The 20,020-nt window shown below is 51.2% G+C and overlaps 1 protein-coding gene across 5 annotated transcripts in view; it reads left to right on the top strand.

The window, feature by feature from the left end:
* Window positions 1–20,020, top strand: part of COL5A3 (collagen type V alpha 3 chain) — a 41,718-nt gene that overhangs the window by 7,476 nt on the left and 14,222 nt on the right. For 4 of the 5 annotated variants that reach the window (XR_002341044.1, XM_021081436.1, NM_001105288.1 and 1 more), the window contains 39 exon segments: window positions 547–660; window positions 761–907; window positions 2,433–2,480; window positions 2,553–2,594; window positions 2,885–2,947; window positions 3,472–3,546; window positions 3,646–3,729; window positions 3,894–3,950; window positions 4,042–4,095; window positions 4,296–4,349; window positions 4,924–4,977; window positions 5,060–5,113; window positions 5,569–5,622; window positions 6,169–6,213; window positions 6,321–6,374; window positions 6,557–6,601; window positions 6,758–6,811; window positions 6,951–6,995; window positions 7,978–8,031; window positions 8,131–8,175; window positions 8,320–8,373; window positions 9,855–9,899; window positions 10,014–10,067; window positions 10,213–10,320; window positions 10,929–10,982; window positions 13,880–13,933; window positions 14,867–14,911; window positions 15,079–15,132; window positions 15,255–15,299; window positions 16,155–16,208; window positions 16,304–16,357; window positions 16,450–16,503; window positions 16,639–16,746; window positions 16,925–17,014; window positions 17,562–17,615; window positions 19,072–19,179; window positions 19,293–19,400; window positions 19,490–19,543; window positions 19,934–19,987. Coding sequence is in view for 4 of the 5 variants with exons in the window: in XM_021081436.1 (XP_020937095.1) it covers window positions 547–660; window positions 761–907; window positions 2,433–2,480; window positions 2,553–2,594; window positions 2,885–2,947; window positions 3,472–3,546; window positions 3,646–3,729; window positions 3,894–3,950; window positions 4,042–4,095; window positions 4,296–4,349; window positions 4,924–4,977; window positions 5,060–5,113; window positions 5,569–5,622; window positions 6,169–6,213; window positions 6,321–6,374; window positions 6,557–6,601; window positions 6,758–6,811; window positions 6,951–6,995; window positions 7,978–8,031; window positions 8,131–8,175; window positions 8,320–8,373; window positions 9,855–9,899; window positions 10,014–10,067; window positions 10,213–10,320; window positions 10,929–10,982; window positions 13,880–13,933; window positions 14,867–14,911; window positions 15,079–15,132; window positions 15,255–15,299; window positions 16,155–16,208; window positions 16,304–16,357; window positions 16,450–16,503; window positions 16,639–16,746; window positions 16,925–17,014; window positions 17,562–17,615; window positions 19,072–19,179; window positions 19,293–19,400; window positions 19,490–19,543; window positions 19,934–19,987 (2,493 nt within the window). In the remaining variant the exon portion in view is untranslated. 5 annotated transcript variants of the gene reach the window in all.

The raw sequence follows: 20,020 nt of genomic DNA, 5'->3' as shown, positions 1-20,020 counted from the left end.
TCACAGACCTGCCCAGCCTTGACCCTTCTCCACACACAAGGGTGCCCCCTGCTGGCTGTTCTCATCTAGCCAGCACATCTTGGCTTCCACCAGTCTCCTGCTCTATACCTCTCAGATGTTTTTTGCAGAATCCTCTGTCCCCTCCCTAGCCTGGGTGCTCTCGGAGGCAGAGCCTGTCTCCTCCTTTGCTTCCCTTTTGTTGCTCTCTCTTTTTAATCAGAGCTATTTTTATTTACTTCTTTTTTTCTTTTTAGGGCCTTGCCTGTGGCATATGGAAGTTCCCAGGCTAGGGGTAAAATTAAAGCCATAGCCACTGGCCTATGCCACAGCTATAGCCACACCAGATCTGGGCCACATCTACAACCCACACCACAGCTTGTGGCAATGCTGGATCTTTAACCCACTGAGTCGGGCCCAGGATCAAATCAACAACCTCATGGAGACCAGTCAGGTTCTTAACCTGCTGAGCCACAACAGGAACTCTGCTTCCCTTTCATCTTGATTGTTCTGACCCCAGACCTGATACTCTCTCTGTCCTTCCTCCAGACCTCCACTGACATCCCCAAGACAGAGACACGAGCCCCAACTCTGCCTCCAACTCCCACCTCTTTGGTCATCACCACTACTGTAGCCATTGGCAGCAACGTCACCATCCTAGAGGTTGGTGGGAAGTGGATGTGGCTGGAAGGGAGGGTCTTGGGGCAGTGGTGGTGGCAATGAGGCAATCAGGGCAAACTTTGGTCTGTTCCAATGTCCTCAGGAGGGCCTGGACCCAGACAATGGAATTGAACTGGGGACCCTGGCAACCGAGTTAGACAATGAAGATGAAGAAGAAGGTGAATCCACCATGGGCCCCAGCTTCCGGGCAGCAGAACAGTCATGGAGCACTCAGTTTCAGATCTTTTCTGTGAGTCTACGTGGCTGGGTTAAGTGTAGGGGAAGGGACTCCTGCCTAGGGCCAGGCATGGCCATCTTCCTTCCTTCCTTCCTTCCTTCCTTCCTTCCTTCCTTCCTTCCTTCCTTCCTTCCTTCCTTCTTTCTTTCTTTCTTTCTTTCTTTCTTTCTTTCTTTCTTTCTTTCTTTCTTTCTTTCTTTCTTTCTTTCTTTCTTTCTTTCTTTCTTTCTTTCTTTGCCACCTGGACACATATGGAGCTCCCAGGCCAGGGATCAGATCCAAGCTACAGCTGTGGCAATGGCCGGATCCTTAACCCACTGCTCAGGGCCAGGGATAAATCCTATATCCCAGTGCTCCCAAGATGCCACTGATCCTGTGGCACCACATTGAAAACTCCTTTTTTGCTTTCTTTTTATCTCGCCTAAAATGCCTTCCCACCATCCCAGTGTAGCTGACAAATATTTATCTACCGATATAGTGCTAATGTGACAGGCATTGTGTTAATGAATGGCTCTGTGGGTAGGGTGACTCATTTGGCTTTTCATCTAAGCATGTTGAAAAACCACTTGATAGGGAACACCATCTTACTTGGGAGGTTTAAAAGCTCTTTCTGGCTGCTGAACAACAATATGGACTGTAGGGGGAGCCAGAGGGGCGGCAGGGAAACTAGCAGTCTATGCAGAAGAGAGTGATGACCTGGATGAGGGTGATGGTGGTGGTGGTGACTGTGGGGACAGAGAAAAGTGGACAGATTTGGGCCATGCCCCATTTTTCTCTTGTTGCTGGTGGTGGAAAAGGATGTAAGGATGGCTGGGTTGATGCACGGTGGCACCATTGAATAAGGAGAAGCAAGTGGAGTGAGTCAAGGGTCTCATTTTGGATACGCTAAATTGGCAACCCCTGTCTGGTTGTCAACGTGGGTGACTGGTCAGAAAATTCTGGAGTCCATCTCTATCTCTCGATTGGAGATAAAAACTTGAAACTCATCAACAGAGAGGTGCTATCTTTTGTCAAGGGATTGGATGAGATTACCCAGGAAAATAATGCAGAGAAGGTGCCCAGGCTTTAGCCTTGGTGTTGAACAGGGGAAGAGGCAAGTAATCTGAACCAACTTACCCCTGGGTGCCTATTATGTGCTAAGCATTGTTTTAACATCTTCATACTCCTGTGGGATATATACCATTGTCATTCACCCATGGACTTTGCAGGTGAGGCCATGGGAGTTGGATAAGTTTCCTAACATCACTCAGCTAGTAAGGGGCAGCTGCAAGATTAAGGCCCTACAGCAAGTGCCAGAGTTCATGATCTATGCTTTGCCATGGTGTGGCCAGCTTGAAATTGGAGGCTGAGCTGCTGAAGATGTATTGATTGAAGAAAGGACAGCAAAGGCAGCTCAGAGGGTGGACTTGGATTATGTGCATGCACACACCTGTGTGTGTTGGGGGGTGGGGGTGGGTGGGTGGAGGGTCAGGGAGCCGAGAGTTCTGTGTCTGAGTTCCAGGATTCATGCCTCTTTTCTTTCCACTCACTGCCCCAGGGGGCTGGGGAGAAGGGAGAAAAAGGAGAACCAGCTGTGATTGAAGAGGTAAGGGGCCTGGGGCTGGAGGTGGTGGAAGGGTCTGGGCTGGAATGGGAGTCACATTCATTTCTCCCCCAGGGACAGCACTTTGAGGGACCTCCAGGAGCCACAGGACCTCGAGTAAGTCATGGCTGCCTTCCTCCCTTCTTGTCTTTTACTTCCAATTGGGGTATTTGATCCCCTGGGGTGGAGTTGGTGTTAATGCTGCCAGATCATTCAAAGACTATTGGATAGTTGAGGCTCAAAAGGCAAGTAAAAATGGAGGCTGGGGTGTGAAGTTGGGAGTTCATGTGGGCCAGTGTAGTACTGGGGTAAGAAGTTCAGCCTGGGGTAAGGATCAGTGATGGGTCGGAAGTCAGCTTAGCTCAGACTTTGCGCTTCTCATGATCTCGTTCCTCTGTCTCCAACAGGGGATAGTCGGTCCTTCGGGCCCTCCTGGTCCCCCAGGATTCCCTGGGGACCCTGGCCCACCGGTAAGACCCTCCCTCTGGGGTGTAACCTTCTGGAGGAGGAAGGTTCCGGGCTGTGGAGCTGAAGTTGGGAGCATGACTGGGACTGGGGTCTGACCCCTCCTGCTCATCCTTCTCCCCTCTGTGAATGATCCCTCTGGCTCCTCTCTGTCTCTGGGGACTATTCTCTGCTTTTATCCTGTCTCTATCCCTGAGTGTCTTTCATCTCTTTCTCCCTATATCTCTGTATCTATTTCCTTATCTTTCTTTTGTCATCTGTCTCTTCTACTTTTTATGACTCTCTCTCCATTTCTCTTTCTCTTGCCCTCTGTCTCTGCTCTCTCTCTCTCTCCTTACTTCTATCCTTCTCTGTGTCTCTTCCCTCTCTCTGTCTCTCTCTGCCTTCCTCCTTCCATTTCTCTGCCTTTACTTCTATCTCTCTCCCCTCCAACTCTATCTCTCATCTCTCTTTCTCTCTGTCCTCTCCTGCCTCCATTCTTCCCTCCGTCTCTCTACCTCCATTCTTCTCTGTCTCTGTCCTTTCTCAGGGCCCTGCTGGACTCCCAGGAATCCCTGGCATTGATGGAATCCGGGGTCTCCCAGGCACAGTGATCATGATGCCGGTAAGAAAGAGATAGAGTGGTATGGCCTTGGGGAGTAGAGTTCTCACCAAAGATGGGGGCCTTTCTCGGAGGCTCCCCTCACTACTAATTGCCTCCTAGTTCCAGCTTGCAGGAGGCTCCCTCAAAGGACCCCCAGTCTCCTTCCAACAGGCCCAGGCTCAAGCCATACTGCAACAGGCTCAGGTGAGTGGAGGATAATTGGGACTCTGTCATTGAGAGAAAAACGGTGGTGGGAGATCATGAATAGTCAGGAGACAGGTGGATCTTTATCTCCTGAAGATGCCTTTGTGAGGGTGTTGGGGGTCTTGGTGGAGAACTGAGTCTCTGTTCCCCCTCTGTCTCTTCAGCTCTCTATGAAAGGCCCCCCTGGCCCCGTGGGGCTCACTGGACGCCCAGGCCCCATGGTGAGTAAGGAGGCTGCATGGAAGAGGGGGATACATCATGGAGAGGGGCAAACTCCCTCTAAGTGCATCACCCTATCTTTCTTCCTCCAAGGGTCTCCCTGGGTATCCAGGTCTGAAAGGAGAGATGGGAGAAATGGGGCCACAGGTGAGATTGGGGGTGGGGGTGGGGACAGAACTGGATGGGAAGGGTTCTCTCCCAGGGCTACAGGGTGATGTGTTTGTTAGGGAAAATGACAAAGGGGCTAGAAATACTTTGCAATGATTGCCTTTCCTAGGGAATGATTTAAAATAAGTTCTTCCTTCTTGTTTTCCCTTTTTTTCATCCTCATTTTCTTTCTCTTCCAGGGTCCCCGAGGCCTTCAGGGACCTCTTGGGCCCCCTGGCCGAGAGGGAAAAATGGTAAGTGACTCCTAGGTCCTCAGGTCATCCCTTATCCCTCTCTCAATGCCCAACAAAAGCCTCAGCTTTGTGCTCCCAGGATGCTGGTGTCATTGGTGGGATAAGAACATTGAAGGCAGGGAATGACAGACAGTCCACTGAGGGTATGATGAAGGAATCTGGCCAGGTCACAGAGTCAGGAAGGACTTGTGGAGGAATGATGCTTGGACTTTGATCTGAGGTACAAGCAGGGAAAAAGGAGAGGAAGGGCATTCCAAGAAGATGCATCAGTACATGCAAAAGAAGACTGGCACCTTGGAGGAATGATAAACTGGATAAATCCAGATAGTTTTAAGTGCCATGAGGTACATACTGCAGGGCAATTAATGGCGACTGAAAATGAGGATGCTTAATTTTTGTGATGCTGGTAACCTGGACTAGAGAAAGGGCACTAGGGATAAAGAATAATGGTTGGGCTTGAGATATATGTGGGAGGCTGAATTGGTACACAGAAAATTGCCAGCACAGGACACTGCATTAGGAAGCTGCTTGACACATGGTGTTAGATGTCTTGATGATGTCACCTCCCACATAGGGCCGCCCTGGAGCAGATGGGGCTCGAGGCCTCCCAGGAGACACAGGACCTAAGGTAGGTGATGGGGCCAGGACTGGGACTTGGAGGGACTGTCAGGGTGTAGGACTCAAGGCTCAGCTGGTGTCTCTTTGTGCAGGGTGATCGGGGCTTTGATGGCCTGCCGGGGCTGCCTGGTGAGAAGGGCCAAAGGGTGAGTGTGTGAGGCCCCTCCCCCACATCCAAGCCCCCTCCCAATATTCTTGACACCCTCCCCACCCCCAATATCAGAGCCACGATCCCTGTGTCTGGGTTCTCACTCCTCATGCCCCGTCATCTTTCCTGGGGGACCTGTTTCCATCCCACCTTTCTTTCTTTTCTTTTCTTTTTAGGGCTGCACTCAAGGCATATGGAAGTTCCCAGGCTAGAGATCTAATTGGAGCTATAGCCACTTGCCTATGCCACAGCCACAGCAACTCAGGATCTGAGCTGCATCTGTGACCTACACCACAGTTCACGGCAATGCTGGGTCCTTAACCCACTGAGTGAGGCCAGGGATTGAACCTGAGTCCTCATGGGTACTAGTCAGATCTGTTTCCTCTGAGCCACAATTGGAACTCCATCCATCCTCACCTTTGACTCTGAACTGCCCTCTGTTCCTCACTCCAGGGTGACTTTGGTCACGTGGGGCAACCTGGGCCCCCAGGAGAGGATGGTGAGAAGGTAAGTTTGGAAGGGAGCTATGGGGTGGCTTGGAAGCTGGAAATCAGAGTGAGAGTCAGAGAGGAGAAGAGTATTCAGGAGGCTGGGAGAGGGGTGAGGGTCTGTACTGGAGAGTCAGGAGGCACCTGTGGGGCTCAAAAAGACAAACTGAGGAATTCCTGCCATGGCACAGTGGGTTAAAGGACCCAGTGATGCCACAGCTGGGGCTTAGGTCAGATTCCATCCCTGGCTTGGGATATTTCATATGCCTCAGGTGCAGCTGAAAAACAACACAACACAACACAAAAAACAAAACAAAACCAACCAATGAATAAACAAAACCAATTGAGAGTCAGAGATTAGTACTGAAGTTAAGAGGTGAGACCCAGGATTGCAGTTGCAGGATTGGGGTCAGGGGCCTGAACTGAATCACATATGCTCTCTCAGCTGGGATCATGCCACACACTCTGACTCTGGGATCTCCTAGAAGGGGCTGCCTATATGAAGGAAAGTGAGTCTCCAAGGGTTGTACCTCCCACCTCCCCAAGTGATGATGTTTTCCCACAGGGAGCAGAGGGACCTCCAGGGCCCACTGGCCAGGCTGGGGAGCCGGTGAGTAGCAGGGGTCCCTGGACCTCTTATCTGGCACAGGGGCGGGAATCAGGACTCACAAGTTCTCAGAGCAGAGGTGCCAGAATCAGGGTCCTACTTCTTTGCAGGGTCCCCGAGGACTGATTGGCCCTAGAGGCTCCCCTGGCCCCCTGGGACGGCCGGTGAGAATGTCACTGTCTCTCTGCATCCTTGTTTGTCCTGTTCTCACCTTCTCTCCTCTGCATGTCTCTTTCTGTTGCCTGGCTTCTCTGCTCTCTCACCTTTTCACTTGTGCCTCTCAGTGTCTCAGACACAGGCTCCTGTGCATGTGTCTGCCCTGGTCTCACACCCTCTCCTCCCCCAGGGTGTAGTTGGAATTGATGGTGCTCCAGGTGCCAAAGGAAATGTGGTATGTGTTCTGACCCTTGATACCTTCTGATGCTCTGACCTCGTGACAATTCATATCCTTGTCCACTCCAATGACCTTCCCCCTCCCCTTCAATTTCACTGACACCTCAATACCATGATCCCTCCCAGCTTCAGAGAACCCTCACTCTCTCCCCAGGGGCCTCCAGGAGAACCAGGCCCCCCAGGACAGCAAGGAAATCCTGGGTCCCAGGTTTGAGCTATCTTTCCCAATAATAGGGGGGTGGTGGTGGTCAGCCAAGATCATAGAACATTCCTAGCCTCCCCAACCTCTATACTCACTGCCCCTTTCTCATGCTTTCCTTCTCCCTATTTTTTTTTAATGTCTCCAGGGAATCCCTGGCCCCCAGGGACACATTGGCATTCCCGGGGAGAAGGTGAGTGACAGCTGTACCTACCCCTCCCACTTACGTCTTCTTCTTTCAACTCTGTCTGCAAGAAAAGCTTCCCACCAAGGTCCCTTTTGTAAGCCCTGGAAAATGATATGACATTCCTCAAACAAGCTCAGAGTAACCAAATGTCTTTGCTGGGGAAGGGTTGACTTGGAGAAACAGAACTCCACTAATGCTAGATCATAAGGGGATGTTGTTAGGATACAGGGGAACCCTCACAAGTCAGTCATAGAAAATATTACCAACACTTGTGGGCCAGGAAATTCCTTTCTTTTGGTTCTTGTGGTGTCATCTTTATTCCTCTGCACATCTGTTTCCATCTCCCCTGGCTCAGGCTTCTTTGTGTACACATCTTAGTCTGTCCTTATCCCCAACTTCTATTTCTACATAATCTTGTGCTGCTTTGTCACTATTCAGTCTCCAGATCCTTATGCCTGCATAGTTTCTTTAACCAAATCCATCTGATCACTATCCAGTCTCTAGATCCTTATGACCCATACACTTTTTAACCTAAATCCATCTCATGTATATGAGGCAAGATGTCCCTTACCTTAGGATTTCAGAAGAGAATCTGATTGACTTAGTTGGGCCAAGTGCTTGCAGGACATAGAGGGTCATCTCTTGAGTATGTAGGCCCATCCCTCTTCTGATGGAGCCATGGGTTGGAGGTGCTTCTAAAGGAAGGGGTGTGGCTGGGGAGTCATTCACCCCAACATGTCTCTCGCACTATTTTCACATCCCTCGTCACAATCCTCCCAGATGCAGAGGGTTTCTGAGGCTCAGAGAGGGGAGGGGGCTTGTCCAGGGTCACACAGCAAGTTTGGAAAAGCTGGGGATGGATTTCCTAGCCAGTGGGATCTACTTTTTCTCTGACTTTGAGGTAGCTATATGTCTGAGTAGGGCTGTTCCTGGTGGAATGCCAGGCTCTGAGAACCTCTGTCCCCCTCTACTATTCATCTTTTTTCAGGGTCCCCCCGGAAATCCAGGAATTCCAGGCCTCCCAGGATCTGATGGCCCTCCAGTGAGAACAGCTTTTGGGGAGAAGGAGGGAGAAGGTAGGAGGCTTGGGAATTTGGATGGCAAATCAGGTCTCTGACAACTTACAATGGTTTTCTCCCAGGGTCACCCAGGCCATGAGGGTCCAACAGGAGAGAAAGGGGCCCAGGTAAGTGACCTGCAGAGGGGCTGATTTGGGGATGAGGGTTGGTAGGTAGGATCAGGAGTCAGGGGCTAATGAGGAGAGAGAGGAAGGCACTGGGAACATGGAGGGGAGAAGAAAGGGATGGCACTGATCTTATCTCCATTTCAGGGTCCATCAGGGTCAGCAGGTCCTCCAGGCTATCCTGGATCTCGGGGTGTGAAGGTAGGTGATACTTGGGGCCTGTGAAAGGGTTGATGCAACAGCATTGACTTTGGGGAGCTAACTCCTTCAGAAACTAATGCATGTGTGTTGAGAGGAATCAGACTGTTAGGAAAGGTGTAGTGGGAGTAGGGTTTGGGTCTGAGTGACAACATATAGTAGGGTGTGTGCAACTTTGAAGCTAAACAGCCAAAGGGTAGCATTACAGCATAGGTAGCACCTTGTAGTGGAAAACAGTTAAACAATTAGAGGCTTAACCCATTTCACTCTAAACATGTACATCACATCCAAGTCCAGGTCAGCACATGGTAGTCAAGCAGAGAAATATTTTAAAGCTTAAGCCCAGAGTCACATAATCTATAAGCCCAGAAATGCTGGGACAAGCTGAGAGTTGTACTGTATAGAGATTCACTGTTGACCAAGTACAAGGACATCGGAATTCATGTCTATATGGAAGCTGAGTCTAGTTACATTGTAGAAAAATACAGGTACCTATTTTCTGTGGTCTAAGAATAAAGTCTGGTAGCCAAGAGCCAGATCCTCACATTTTTGCATTTTAGACAAGCTCAGGTACACTATCAGCCAAGGAGGTGGTTATATTGTAGCTGGCCACAAAGTCCTGTGGGTATCCAGCCTCAGAGTACCTTTGTAGCCAGGTTTTTTGCATATAGTTGAAGGCTATGTTGTTACAGGATCTAGTTACACGGTAGCCATGGCCATAGAATGATTGTAGCCAAGCTTGGTTACATTGTGGTCAATGAATTGCCCTGTGGCTAGAAACAGTCAGGCTATTGTCAAAACATGTAGTTATAGTGTATCCAAGTGTAATTTCATTGTATTTGCTGAGCTTGGTTACATTGTATCTTCCTATGGCTAGAAACAGTCATGCTATTGTCAAAACATAGTTATATTGTATCCAAGTACAATTTCTTTTAGGTGCTAAGCTCAGTTACATTGTAGCCAAGTGCAGCTTTTCTTGTGGCCCAAGCCCAAAATTTGGTGTGAGCGGCATCTGGACTTGCACTGAGCCATCTCGCTTTTGCCAAGCACAGACTAGCCTTGTTGCCAGGCACAGAGTCACATTGTAGCCAGCACAATGAGAAACATTCCTTTGCTTTAGAATGTGGCCCGGGCCTGGAATGTTCATCCTCTTTCTCCTGCCAGAAGGAACTGTGGACACAGTGTCCCAGGGAGATGGGAATCAATTACTCGGAAATTTGGCCTTCCCTGCACACCCCCACACAGATGACCTTGGGTGGCTGCCAGCGGGAAGGGGCGGGGGAGAGGCAGCCTCTTGCACACCATACTAGCAGACTTTGGGGAAAAACAATTTCCTCTGGGGCTGTCCCCCTCCCCCCTTCCCCCCCTCCTTCCAGTCTAATAGCCTCTTGGGACTGGCCTGACTGTTTCAGGGAAGGGGATTTGGTTTGGGGTCCTTCTTAAGCAGGTAGGGGGGGAGGTCCTGAGAGCCTTTTATTTTTCAGGGTACCTCTGGAAACCGTGGCCTCCAGGGGGAGAAAGGAGAGAAGGTGAGAAGGGAGGGGATTCTTTGGTTGGGGGAGCTCTAATAATGGGGCTGTGGCTATGACTGTGTCCCTTCCCTGAAGCCCTGACCCCTGATCTCTGCACTGTTTCCTACCCAGGGAGAAGATGGTTTCCCAGGCTTCAAGGGTGATGTGGGGCCTAAAGGTGATTGGGTAAGATGATCTCCAGAGGAGGGATCTGGTGGATTTGGGGGACTCAGACAAGACAGGGAAGTGGTGAGCTAGGGCAAAGCCAGAGGGCTAGAGGGAGCAGGGGTGACACAGGAACTGACATCAGGGCTTCTCCTTTCTATTCCAGGGGCAACCTGGACCCCCAGGTCCTCGGGGAGAGGATGGTCCTGAAGGCCTGAAGGGGCAGGAGGGGCTGGCTGGTGAGGAGGGGCCCCCAGGCTCAGCTGGGGAGAAGGTGAGTGGACCAAGTCTATACCCACACCCTCCAGCATATACCCCAGCTTCCCATCCTGCAGTCAAGGTGTTCCCTAGCCCTTTGCCTTCTGCTCTCTGATTTTATTTTATTTTTATTTATTTATTTATTTATTTACTTTTTGCCATGCCTGTGGCATGCAGAAGTTCCTGGGCTAGGGGTTGAGCCCACACCAGAGCAGTGACCTAAGCCACAGCAGTGACAATGTCAGATCCTTAACTCTAGATCACCAGGGAGCTTCCTGCCTTCTGCTCTTTTATCTCCAACTTTAGGAGGCTCTCAGCTCCTTCAGTTCCTCAGCTCAGCATTAATGAGGAATTAATTTATGCACATTATCTTATTTTTCTCCCCATAACCACCACAAGCAATAGACATTTTTACCCCCATTTTATAGTCAAGGAAACTGAGATTTGGAACAGTTGAAGAAACTGCCCAAGGATGTGCACTTTGCAGGCAGGAGCTAGGACTTGAACCCATGTTTCCCTGAATCCCACCCTATTACCTCTGCCACCATGCCCTTGCCATCTTGCCCCTCTCCTGCTGACCTCCAGGTTGCAGTCTCTGACTTTTATCCCATATTCTTTCTTCAGGGCAAGCTTGGATTGCCAGGTCTCCCAGGTTACCCAGGACGTCCAGGCCCTAAGGTCAGAAGCTGGAGGGAGGTGGTGGGCAAAGGCAGGGCTCAGAGTATGATTAACATCTGGGAGTCTAGGCTGTGGTCTGAGGGTGTGAGCTGTCCACCCCAATGGGCACTAAAAGTGTAAGATGTGGGAATTCCACTGTAGTGCAATGGGACTGGCAGCATCTTGGGAACACTGGGATGTGGGTTTGATTCCTGGTCCAGCACAGTGGGTTAAGGATCTGATGTTGCTGCAACTGCAGCTTAGTTCACAGCTGTGGCCAAATCTGATCCTTGGCCAGGGAGCTCCATATGCTGTGGGGTGGCCAAAAAAAAGAAAAAAAAAAGTGTAGGATGTAGGTTTTGGCATTGGACAAACCTGGACTCAAATACCCAACCTTACCCACTAAGTGGCCTTGGGTAGGTCACCCCTTACCTGTTAAATGACCTTGAACAAGTCTCTTGAACCCATTTTCTCAGTTGCAAAATGGAGATACCAGCAGTGTATACCTCATCAATTTGCTTATAATAATGTTGCTGGTTTGGGGTATAATAAAACCGTAGTATCCTTCTTATTTGATATGCTTGAGGTTGGTTCCAACAAAAAGTCAGTAAGGAGGAAACCCATTTAAAAAAACCTGTGTTTTCCATATCTTGAATTAATTTTAACTTGTAACAAAATGTACTTATGTAAAAATTACATTTGGTTGCCAGTGTTTTGGTGGATGAGGCTATTGATAAGATATGTATGTCTCTGCCTGAGCCACCCCCATATTACATCACTGATAATTTATAGTTTTTGTTTACATAAAGTGGATCAGAAACTCAAAGACACCTGAGAAGAAATCTGAGTGCAGAATCCTTCTGGAGTTCCATACTTTTGCCATCTTGATCTGGCACAGTTTCCTTGTCCAGGCCTAATCTGACAGTAATTTTTTTTTTAGAGGCTTCGCTTTATATTCAGTCTTTTTCATTCAACTTAGATTTTTATAGATATCTTCCTCTTCCTTTCTACATGTCATCAGTTTTTGTAAGCTTTCACTAGGTCACATGACTCCAACAGCAAGAGCAACCGACATAAATAGGTTTAGGAATTAACTCATGGCACCAAAATTAAGAGCAGAAGTTCATTGGGAGTTAGAACAAAGTCTCCTAGCCAAGACTGATCAGTGTGTCTTGGACATCATGCAATGCATACATTACAGGAGGCCTGATATGTCAGTTAAGTTGAGGTCAGTGTTTTATTTAGCTTGGGTTGCTAGAACAAAAATACCTTAGGCTGGGTGGTTTACACAACAGAAATTCCTTCTGGAGGCTGGAAGTTTGAGATCAGCATGCTGGTGTGGTTGTGTTCTGGTGAGGGCTCTTTTCATGATTTGCAGATGACCAGTTTCTGTCTCTGTCCTCACAGTGGGGGAGAAGGAGGGGGGGATGGGGAGAGGGAGAGGGGGGAGGGGAGATGGGGTGGAGGAGGGGGAAAGGGGGGAGAGAGGGAAGGGGAAAGGGAGAGGGAAGGGGAAAGGGAGAGGGAAGAAGAAAAGGGTAGGAGAGAGGGAGGGGGAAATGGAGAGAGGGAGGGGGAAAGGGAGAGAGGGAGGGGGAAAGGGAGAGAGGGAGGGGGAAGAGGGGAAAGGGGAGGGTGGAAGGGGACAGGATGGAAGAGAGGGAGGTGGAGGGGAGAGGGAAGGGGGAAAGGAAGGAGAAGAGGGAGGGGAAAGGAGGGGGAGGGGGAAAGGGAGAAAGAGGGGAAAAGGAGGGGAAGAGGGAGGGAGAGATGGAGAGGGAGGGAGAGGGGAGAGGAAGAGAAAGACAGATCTAGTGTTTTTTTCTTCTTTTAAGGGCACTGATTCCATCCATGGGGGCCCCACCCTCACGACCTACTTACTTCCCAAAGACTTCACCTCCAAATATCATTCCACTAGGAGTTGGGGATTCAACCTGTGAATTTGGGGAGGACACAAACATTCAGTCCATAGCAGCTAGTAATCATCAGCATAAATAACAACAACAGCTACCATTTCTTGAGCACATACTATGCACCAAGTACCTTGTTTAAACAACAACAACAACAGAGTACTTCCTATACATACCCCGTTTAATCCTCTCCTAAACCTTGTGAGGGAGGTATTGGTAAGGGTGTTGGTATTTCCAGGCTACGAACAAGGAGTCTGATGCTCAGAGGGGTTAAGCCATTTGTCTAGAGCCACACAGCTAGTCCAGTGGTGGATCTAGGATTGAAAACACAGTGAGGGGTGAGAGGGGATATCAGACCCTGCAATGTCTTCCCCAAGGTCAAGGATGGATGCCTCCAACATGATCAGGAAAGCAAGTACTGGAGTCAGTTAGTTAACAAGGATAGAGTAAGCCCCACCACCATGTGTCCCACACTGGGGAATAAGACCAGAGCATTATGTCCTAGTCATTGAGTAAGTAAGCAGGTGAGCAAAGTAATTTCAAGACAAGTATTATAGGGAAAACAAAATAGGATGACATGATAGAGCATGACTTGAGGATGTGGTGGTCAGGAGGGTGATGGAAGTCTTCTCTGATGAGGTGGTGTCTGGATGAGATCTAAATGATGAAGGGTAGTTGGCTCTGTGGGAATGTGAGGGGAGAGCATTTTAGGCAAAGGTGGCCAGTGCAAAGGCCCTGAGGCAGGAGTGTTCCTGTGCCTAAGTAGCATTGAAGAGGCCATTGAAGCAGCTGGAATGGAGGAAGCAGAGCGGGGAGGGAGAGGGGAGAGGAGGGCCAAGGGCTGCCTTGGAGAAGGCTGGGACTGGGGTGGGGGGTGTCCAAAGAGGCTTCTGGGATCAGTGGCCTGGAAATGGCTGAAAAGATGGCGTGGCTGAGTAGGGTGAGGGACCCACGTTGTCTACCACCCACTCCTCACCCCTATCTCTTCTGTCTCTTCTCTTGACTCAGGGATCTATTGGCTTTCCAGGGCCCCTAGGACCATTAGGAGAAAAGGGGAAGCGGGTGAGTCATGATCCAGGGGTCAGGGGAGGGGGAAGGGCTGGCAGGAAGGGAATGGCATGTATGGCTGGGCATGGTGGCGGGTGGGGTCCTGCTTCCTGTGTTTATGCCTGGAAGCACTTGTGTGCACACATATTCCCGTGTGCAATGCAGGGCACATGTAGGTGATTCCATCTGTGTCTGCATGTCCACGTGTGCATGTGCGTCCCATGTGCCTTTCAATGCAGATTGGATGGAGTCTGGGTACTGCAACCTGGGGGTCTGTGACTAGCTGAACAAGGGCACCAGTTGCATGTATGTGGTGTGACTGTGGTCATAAATGTGTGAGGCAGCATGCAGTATGTGAAAGAATAGGGAAATACTCATGTGTGTGTGTTTGTGTGTGTTCCTGTGTACCTGGGGGATTGTGTATCCATGCATGCATTGTCTGGCCATGCATTCACTATAGCTGTGTAAGTGGACATTGTGTATGTGCATATGAGTGTATATATACTGTTGTCTTTGTCAGGACCATGTCCTTACATGAATCCTTGCACACATGTGTTTACATTGTGTAGACACATGTGCAAGGGGCATGTTAGATGATGAGCTGTGTGTCAATCTGAGGCTGCAGTTGCCCCTTGCATGATGTGATGGCATGCAGTCCTGCAGGCATACCGTGCAACTGATAAATAGGTGTCAGCATGAGCGACATGCTTGAAATATTTGGGCCCTGTAGGTACAATCATCCATGTAACTGTCTGTGATCTTTGCATGGATGTGTGTGTAAGCTGTGTGTGTGTGTGTGTGTGTGTGTGTGTGTGTGAATTAAAGGCTGGTGAATGAATGTGGGGCAGACATCTTTCCAGGTCTCTGACTGGGTGCCTGTGTGTGTTTGCATTACCTCTTTGCACCATAACCCTCCTCTGCTTCCCCCTCACCTGACTTATGTTCCAGGGGAAGGCAGGGCAGCCAGGCCTGGAAGGAGAGCGGGGACCACCAGTAAGAAATGGGGGGGCTGGAAGGAGGGGCGGGAAGAGAGTTTGGGTTATGCTGGTGTCCCTGGTAGGGCCAGGGGTGGTCACAGAAGGAGGAGACCCTGGGAACTTACCCTGTCGCCTAGGCTCCCCCATCTTCTCACTTCTGATCTTTGCTTCATTTCTACTCAGGGTCCCCGAGGAGAAAGGGGGCAACCAGGTGCCACAGGGCAACCAGGTCCCAAGGTATGAGGTTGGTGGGCAGTCAGGCCCCCATGCAGACCCTCTGCCTCAGGCCCACCAAGTCCCTCCCAATCCCCCCCGTTGAGTTTGTTCTGCAGCCTGAGTGTCACTCACTCTTGTCCTAGGGTGATGTGGGCCAGGATGGAGCCCCTGGATTCCCTGGAGAAAAGGTGAGTGAGTGAGAGAGAGAGAGAGAGAGATTCTGGGTGGGAGACAAGTGCAGAAGTTGGGGAGACATTGGAGTTCCCTCTGTGGCACAATGGGATTGGTGGCATATTGGGAGCATTGGGATGCAGGTTTGATCCCTGGCCCAGCACAGTGGGTTAAAGATCCAGCATTGCTGCAGCTGCGGCTTAGGTTGAAACTGCAGCTCGGATGTCATCACTGGCCTGGGAACTCCATATGCTGAGCAGTGGCCAAAAATGGAAAAAAACAAAAATTAGAAAGAAAAGAAAGAGGAGCTCCCGTCATGACTCAGTGGTTAACGAAACTGACTAGGAACCATGAGGTTGTGGGTTCGATCACTGGCCTCGCTCAGTGGGTTAAGGATCTGGCATTGCTGTGGCTGTGGTGTAGGCCAGCAGCCACACCTCTGATTCAACCCCTAGCCTTGGAACCTCCATATGCTACAGGTGTGGCCCTAAAAAAGATAAAAATACCAAAAAAAAAAAAAAAAAAAGAAAAGAAAAGAAAGAAGTTGGGAAGACATTATAATGCAGAAAGACCACAGCCTCTCAAGTCAGGGAGCTGAAAGTTCAAATCCTAGCTCAGCCACTCACCTGCTGTATGACCTTGGGCAAGTCCCTAAACCTCTCTGTGCCTCAGTTTCTTCCTCTATAAAATGGGAACAACCACAGTGCCCATCCCAAAAGGCTGCAGTGGTGGATGAAATGACTCTGGCATGTAAAGTGCTTGGCCCCCTGCCTGGCCTGCCGGAAGCACCCAATATGCTTATTGTCATTATGTAGGTCTGGGGTGGGGGGCAGGCAGGAGAGATGAGATAATGACTTTGGTTTCCATTTCAGGGCCTCCCAGGTCTGCAAGGACCTCCTGGGTTCTCTGGACCAAAGGGTCCCCCTGTAAGTGAGCTCACCCTGCTGGGGGGGGGGTTGGGAGGGGGAGCCGGCAGTAGGGAGACTCTGTGTGCCTCAACTCTCCCCACCTTGCCCCTCAGGGCCCACAGGGGAAAGACGGGCGACCTGGGCACCCTGGACAAAGAGGAGAATTGGTGAGCATCTCCTTGACCTCTGACCCTTGACCACCTAATAGGCTTTCCATTTCTTCCCCTCCATGACATTTCCCCTTAATGTGTCTCCTCAGGGCTTCCAAGGTCAGACAGGCCCACCTGGACCTGCTGGAGTCGTGGGTCCCCAGGTCAGAGTGGACTCCACAAGTCTCCCCAATTTTGCATCAGTTGGGGGATATGTGGGGGGAAGTGAATCTCAGACAGACTCCTCCCTGCCAACCCCAGGCCACCTCCATTCAAGATGAGGCTTCTTTTCTCTCCAGGGAAAGACCGGAGAAGCAGGGCCTCTGGGTGAGAGGGGGCCCCCAGGCCCCCCTGGACCTCCTGGTGAACAAGGTCTTCCGGGCCTGGAAGGCAGAGAGGGGGCCAAGGTGAGACCCTGCCCCATGGGAGATCTTGTCGAGTGTCCCCAAAGCTCCCTTAATGACCCCAGGGCCCCTCCTTGCTCAGAATCTTCCCCCCCCCATGGGGGAGGGGACCCAGCCTCACAGCTTGTGGGGAGACACCCCTTTCTCTGGAGCCTGACCACCCTCCTCTGCACTCCTGCAGGGGGACCTGGGACCACTGGGACCCCTTGGGAAGGAAGGGCCACCTGGACTCAGAGGTCCCCCTGGTCCAAAAGGAGCCCCTGGTGACCCAGTGAGTATCCTTTGGAGCCTCTCCTGCATGCACCCAGGTGGACTGTGAAGCAGAGAAGGGAAGGGGTGGGCCAGGTCTGGGAAATGGCCATGGCAGCCTGGGCAGGGGCAATCAGGATAGTAAAAGGATGGCTGCAGGAGTTGCCGTTGTGGCTCATCAGGTTAAGAACCTCACTGGTATCCATGAAGATGTGGGTTTGATCCCTGGCTTTGCTCGGTGGGTTAAGGCTCCTGCATTGCCATCAGCTGAGGGGTGGGTCACAGATGCTGCTTGGATCTGGCATTGTTGTGGCTACTTGTAGGCTGGCAGCTGCAGCTCAGATTTGACCCCTAGCCTGGGAACCTCCATATGCTGTAGGTGTGGCCCTCCAAATAAAAGCAAGGCTGCAGGAGGGAGCTGGAGGAGACAGTTCCCTGAACCTCAGGGCCAGGAAGGGGGGTGGGAACTCTCAGAACCCCCCTCCCCTGGCCCCCCAAACCCAGAGTGAAGACAGGACTTGTAGGCACCTTGGAATGGGGTCTCTTGACTAACTCATCTCCTCCTTCAGGGACCTACTGGTTTGAAGGGTGACAAGGGTCCCCCGGGCCCCACTGGGGCCAACGTAAGTGTAAACCCATCTGCTCTGGGGTGGGGGGAGACAGTGGTGGTGGGCAGCATGGCAGTGTCTCAGGGTATCTGAGAAGCAGGGCATTGTCAGAATAAAAACCGCTATTGGGGAACCAGACAGTCCAGGGTCACATCCACGTCCTTTGCAAGCTGGCCGAACAGTTGAATCACTCTGTGAGCCTCAGTTTCCTTGTCTGTAAAATAGTCCCATCTCATAAACCTTGATGAGATGATCCGTTGGATATATACTTACGTGTGTGCCAGACATCAGCATTTAAAAAACCTCCTTTCTCCTGGAATTCCCCTCGTGGCACAGCAGAAACAAATCTGACTAGGAACCATGAGGTTGCGGGTTCGATCCCTGGCCTTGCTCAGTGGGTTAAGGATCTGGCATTGCCATGAGCTGTGGTGTAGGTCACAGATGTGGCTCGGATCCCATGTTGCTGTGGCTATGGTGTAGGCCAGCGTCTACAGCTCAGATTCGACCCCTAGCCTGGGAACCTCCATATGCCACAGGAAATGGCCCTAAAAAAAAGGAAAAAGACATTCATACATACATACATAAATACAAATCTCCTTTCTCCTGGAGTTCCCCGTCGTGGCACAGCAGAAACAAATCCGACTAGGAACCATGAGGTTGTGGGTTCGATCCCTGGCTTCGCTCAGTGGGTTAAGGATCCAGCATTGCTGTGAGCTGTGGTGTAGGCCACAGACACAGGTCGGATCCAGCATTGCTGTGGCTGTGGCGTAGGCTGGCAGCTGCAGCTCTGATTGGACCCCTAGCCTGGGAACCTCCATATGCGGCGGGTGTGGCCCTAAAAAGGAAGAATACAAATAAATAAAATAAATAAAAACCTCCTTTCTCTAGGAGTTTATGATCTAGTTAGGGAGATAAGGAGTTAGCGGCGACAATGCTACAAGGCAAAATAGCGCAGAGATGGGGGAGCAGGAGAAAGCCGTTCAAATAGGCTGGTCAGGGAAGCCCTCCTGAGAGGGTGACATTCGAGTGGAAACCTGAAGGAGGTGAGGGAGGAGCCATGTGGACGTCGGGGCAGGTGGGGGGAGGGTCAAGAGTGTGCCCTGCAGAGGGAACAGCATGTGCAAAGTCCTGAGGCTGGAGGAAACAGGAGACCTGTGTGGCTGGAGGGGAGTGAACAAGGGTGAGTGGGAGGAGGTGAGGACAGGGTGGGGATGTAGGCAGGTCGTGCAAGGCCTTGTGGGCTGCCAGGAGAGCTCTTTTTCTCCAAAATGATAAAGCTGTGCAGGGCTGTGGGCGGAGGAGAAGCGTGCTCTTACTCCGGTGTTCATAGCGCCCTCTGGCTGCTGTGTGGGGAGCAGATTGGATATGTGCTAGTAACTGCTTAACTTAGCGCCTGGCTACTTGAAAGCTTTTCAGTAAATGAGAACCACTGCTATTACTATTGTTCTTGAACTCTTGTCCCTCTTTTCAGGGTCCCCCTGGGGAGCGTGGCCCTGTAGGCCCAGCAGGGGGCATTGGGCTTCCCGGCCAAAGTGGAGGCCAAGGCCCTGTTGGCCCCATGGGTGAGAAAGGGTCCCCGGTAAGTGCCTGCCCACCCCATTCCTCAGGTGGCTTCAGGACCCAAGCCTCCACATACCGGGACCTTCCTCCTACCATGGCCCCTGATGTACCCCTTTCTATTCCCACTGTCAGGGTGAACGTGGCTCCCCTGGCCCCACTGGCAAAGATGGGATCCCAGGACCCCTGGGGCTTCCAGGACCTCCTGGAGCTGCTGGGCCTTCTGGCGAAGAAGGGGACAAGGTGAGAGAGGGTTCATGGAGAGGGAGGGCCTGGGGGACAATGAGGGGTAGAGGGAAGCCATGTCCTCCCTCATCCTGTTTCCTCCACAGGGAGAAGTGGGCGCCCCTGGTCATAAGGGCAGCAAAGGCGATAAAGGGGATGCGGTGAGTGTGTGTGGGGGATGGTCCTTGTGGAGGGGAGAGATGTGGAGGATGCGTGAGGGCAGGCCACAGATTTTCCTGCCTTCTTGAACCCCATCTTGACACCTGCAAGCCAGAGGATCCACTCAGGTGACCTGGAATAAAGGGGCCAGCATCAGAGGCCAGCTCAGTCCCTGGGTCCTGGTGGGTCTTCTAAGCAAATGGCCTGATGGGCCAAGCTTGGGACAGCAGATGTGTCAGGTCCCATGAGTTGGTGGCTAGGAAGACAGGGTCGGCTGGGTGGTTGGCAGCTTCCTGGTGGGGGGGAGTGGATGGGGGTACAGTGATTGACATCTTTAGTGCCCTCCCCCAAATCGAACATGAGGGGGGTTTTAACTCTGTTTCCTCCCCCAGGGCCCACCAGGACCAATTGGGATACAGGGTCCTGTAGGACACCCAGGCTCCCCGGTGAGTTCTCCCAGCTTTGTGACTCTCCCCTGG

Source organism: Sus scrofa, chromosome 2 (assembly GCF_000003025.6).
Source record: "Sus scrofa isolate TJ Tabasco breed Duroc chromosome 2, Sscrofa11.1, whole genome shotgun sequence".
Classification (NCBI taxonomy): Eukaryota; Metazoa; Chordata; class Mammalia; order Artiodactyla; family Suidae; genus Sus; species Sus scrofa.
This window is presented reverse-complemented; position numbering and strand designations above follow the sequence as displayed.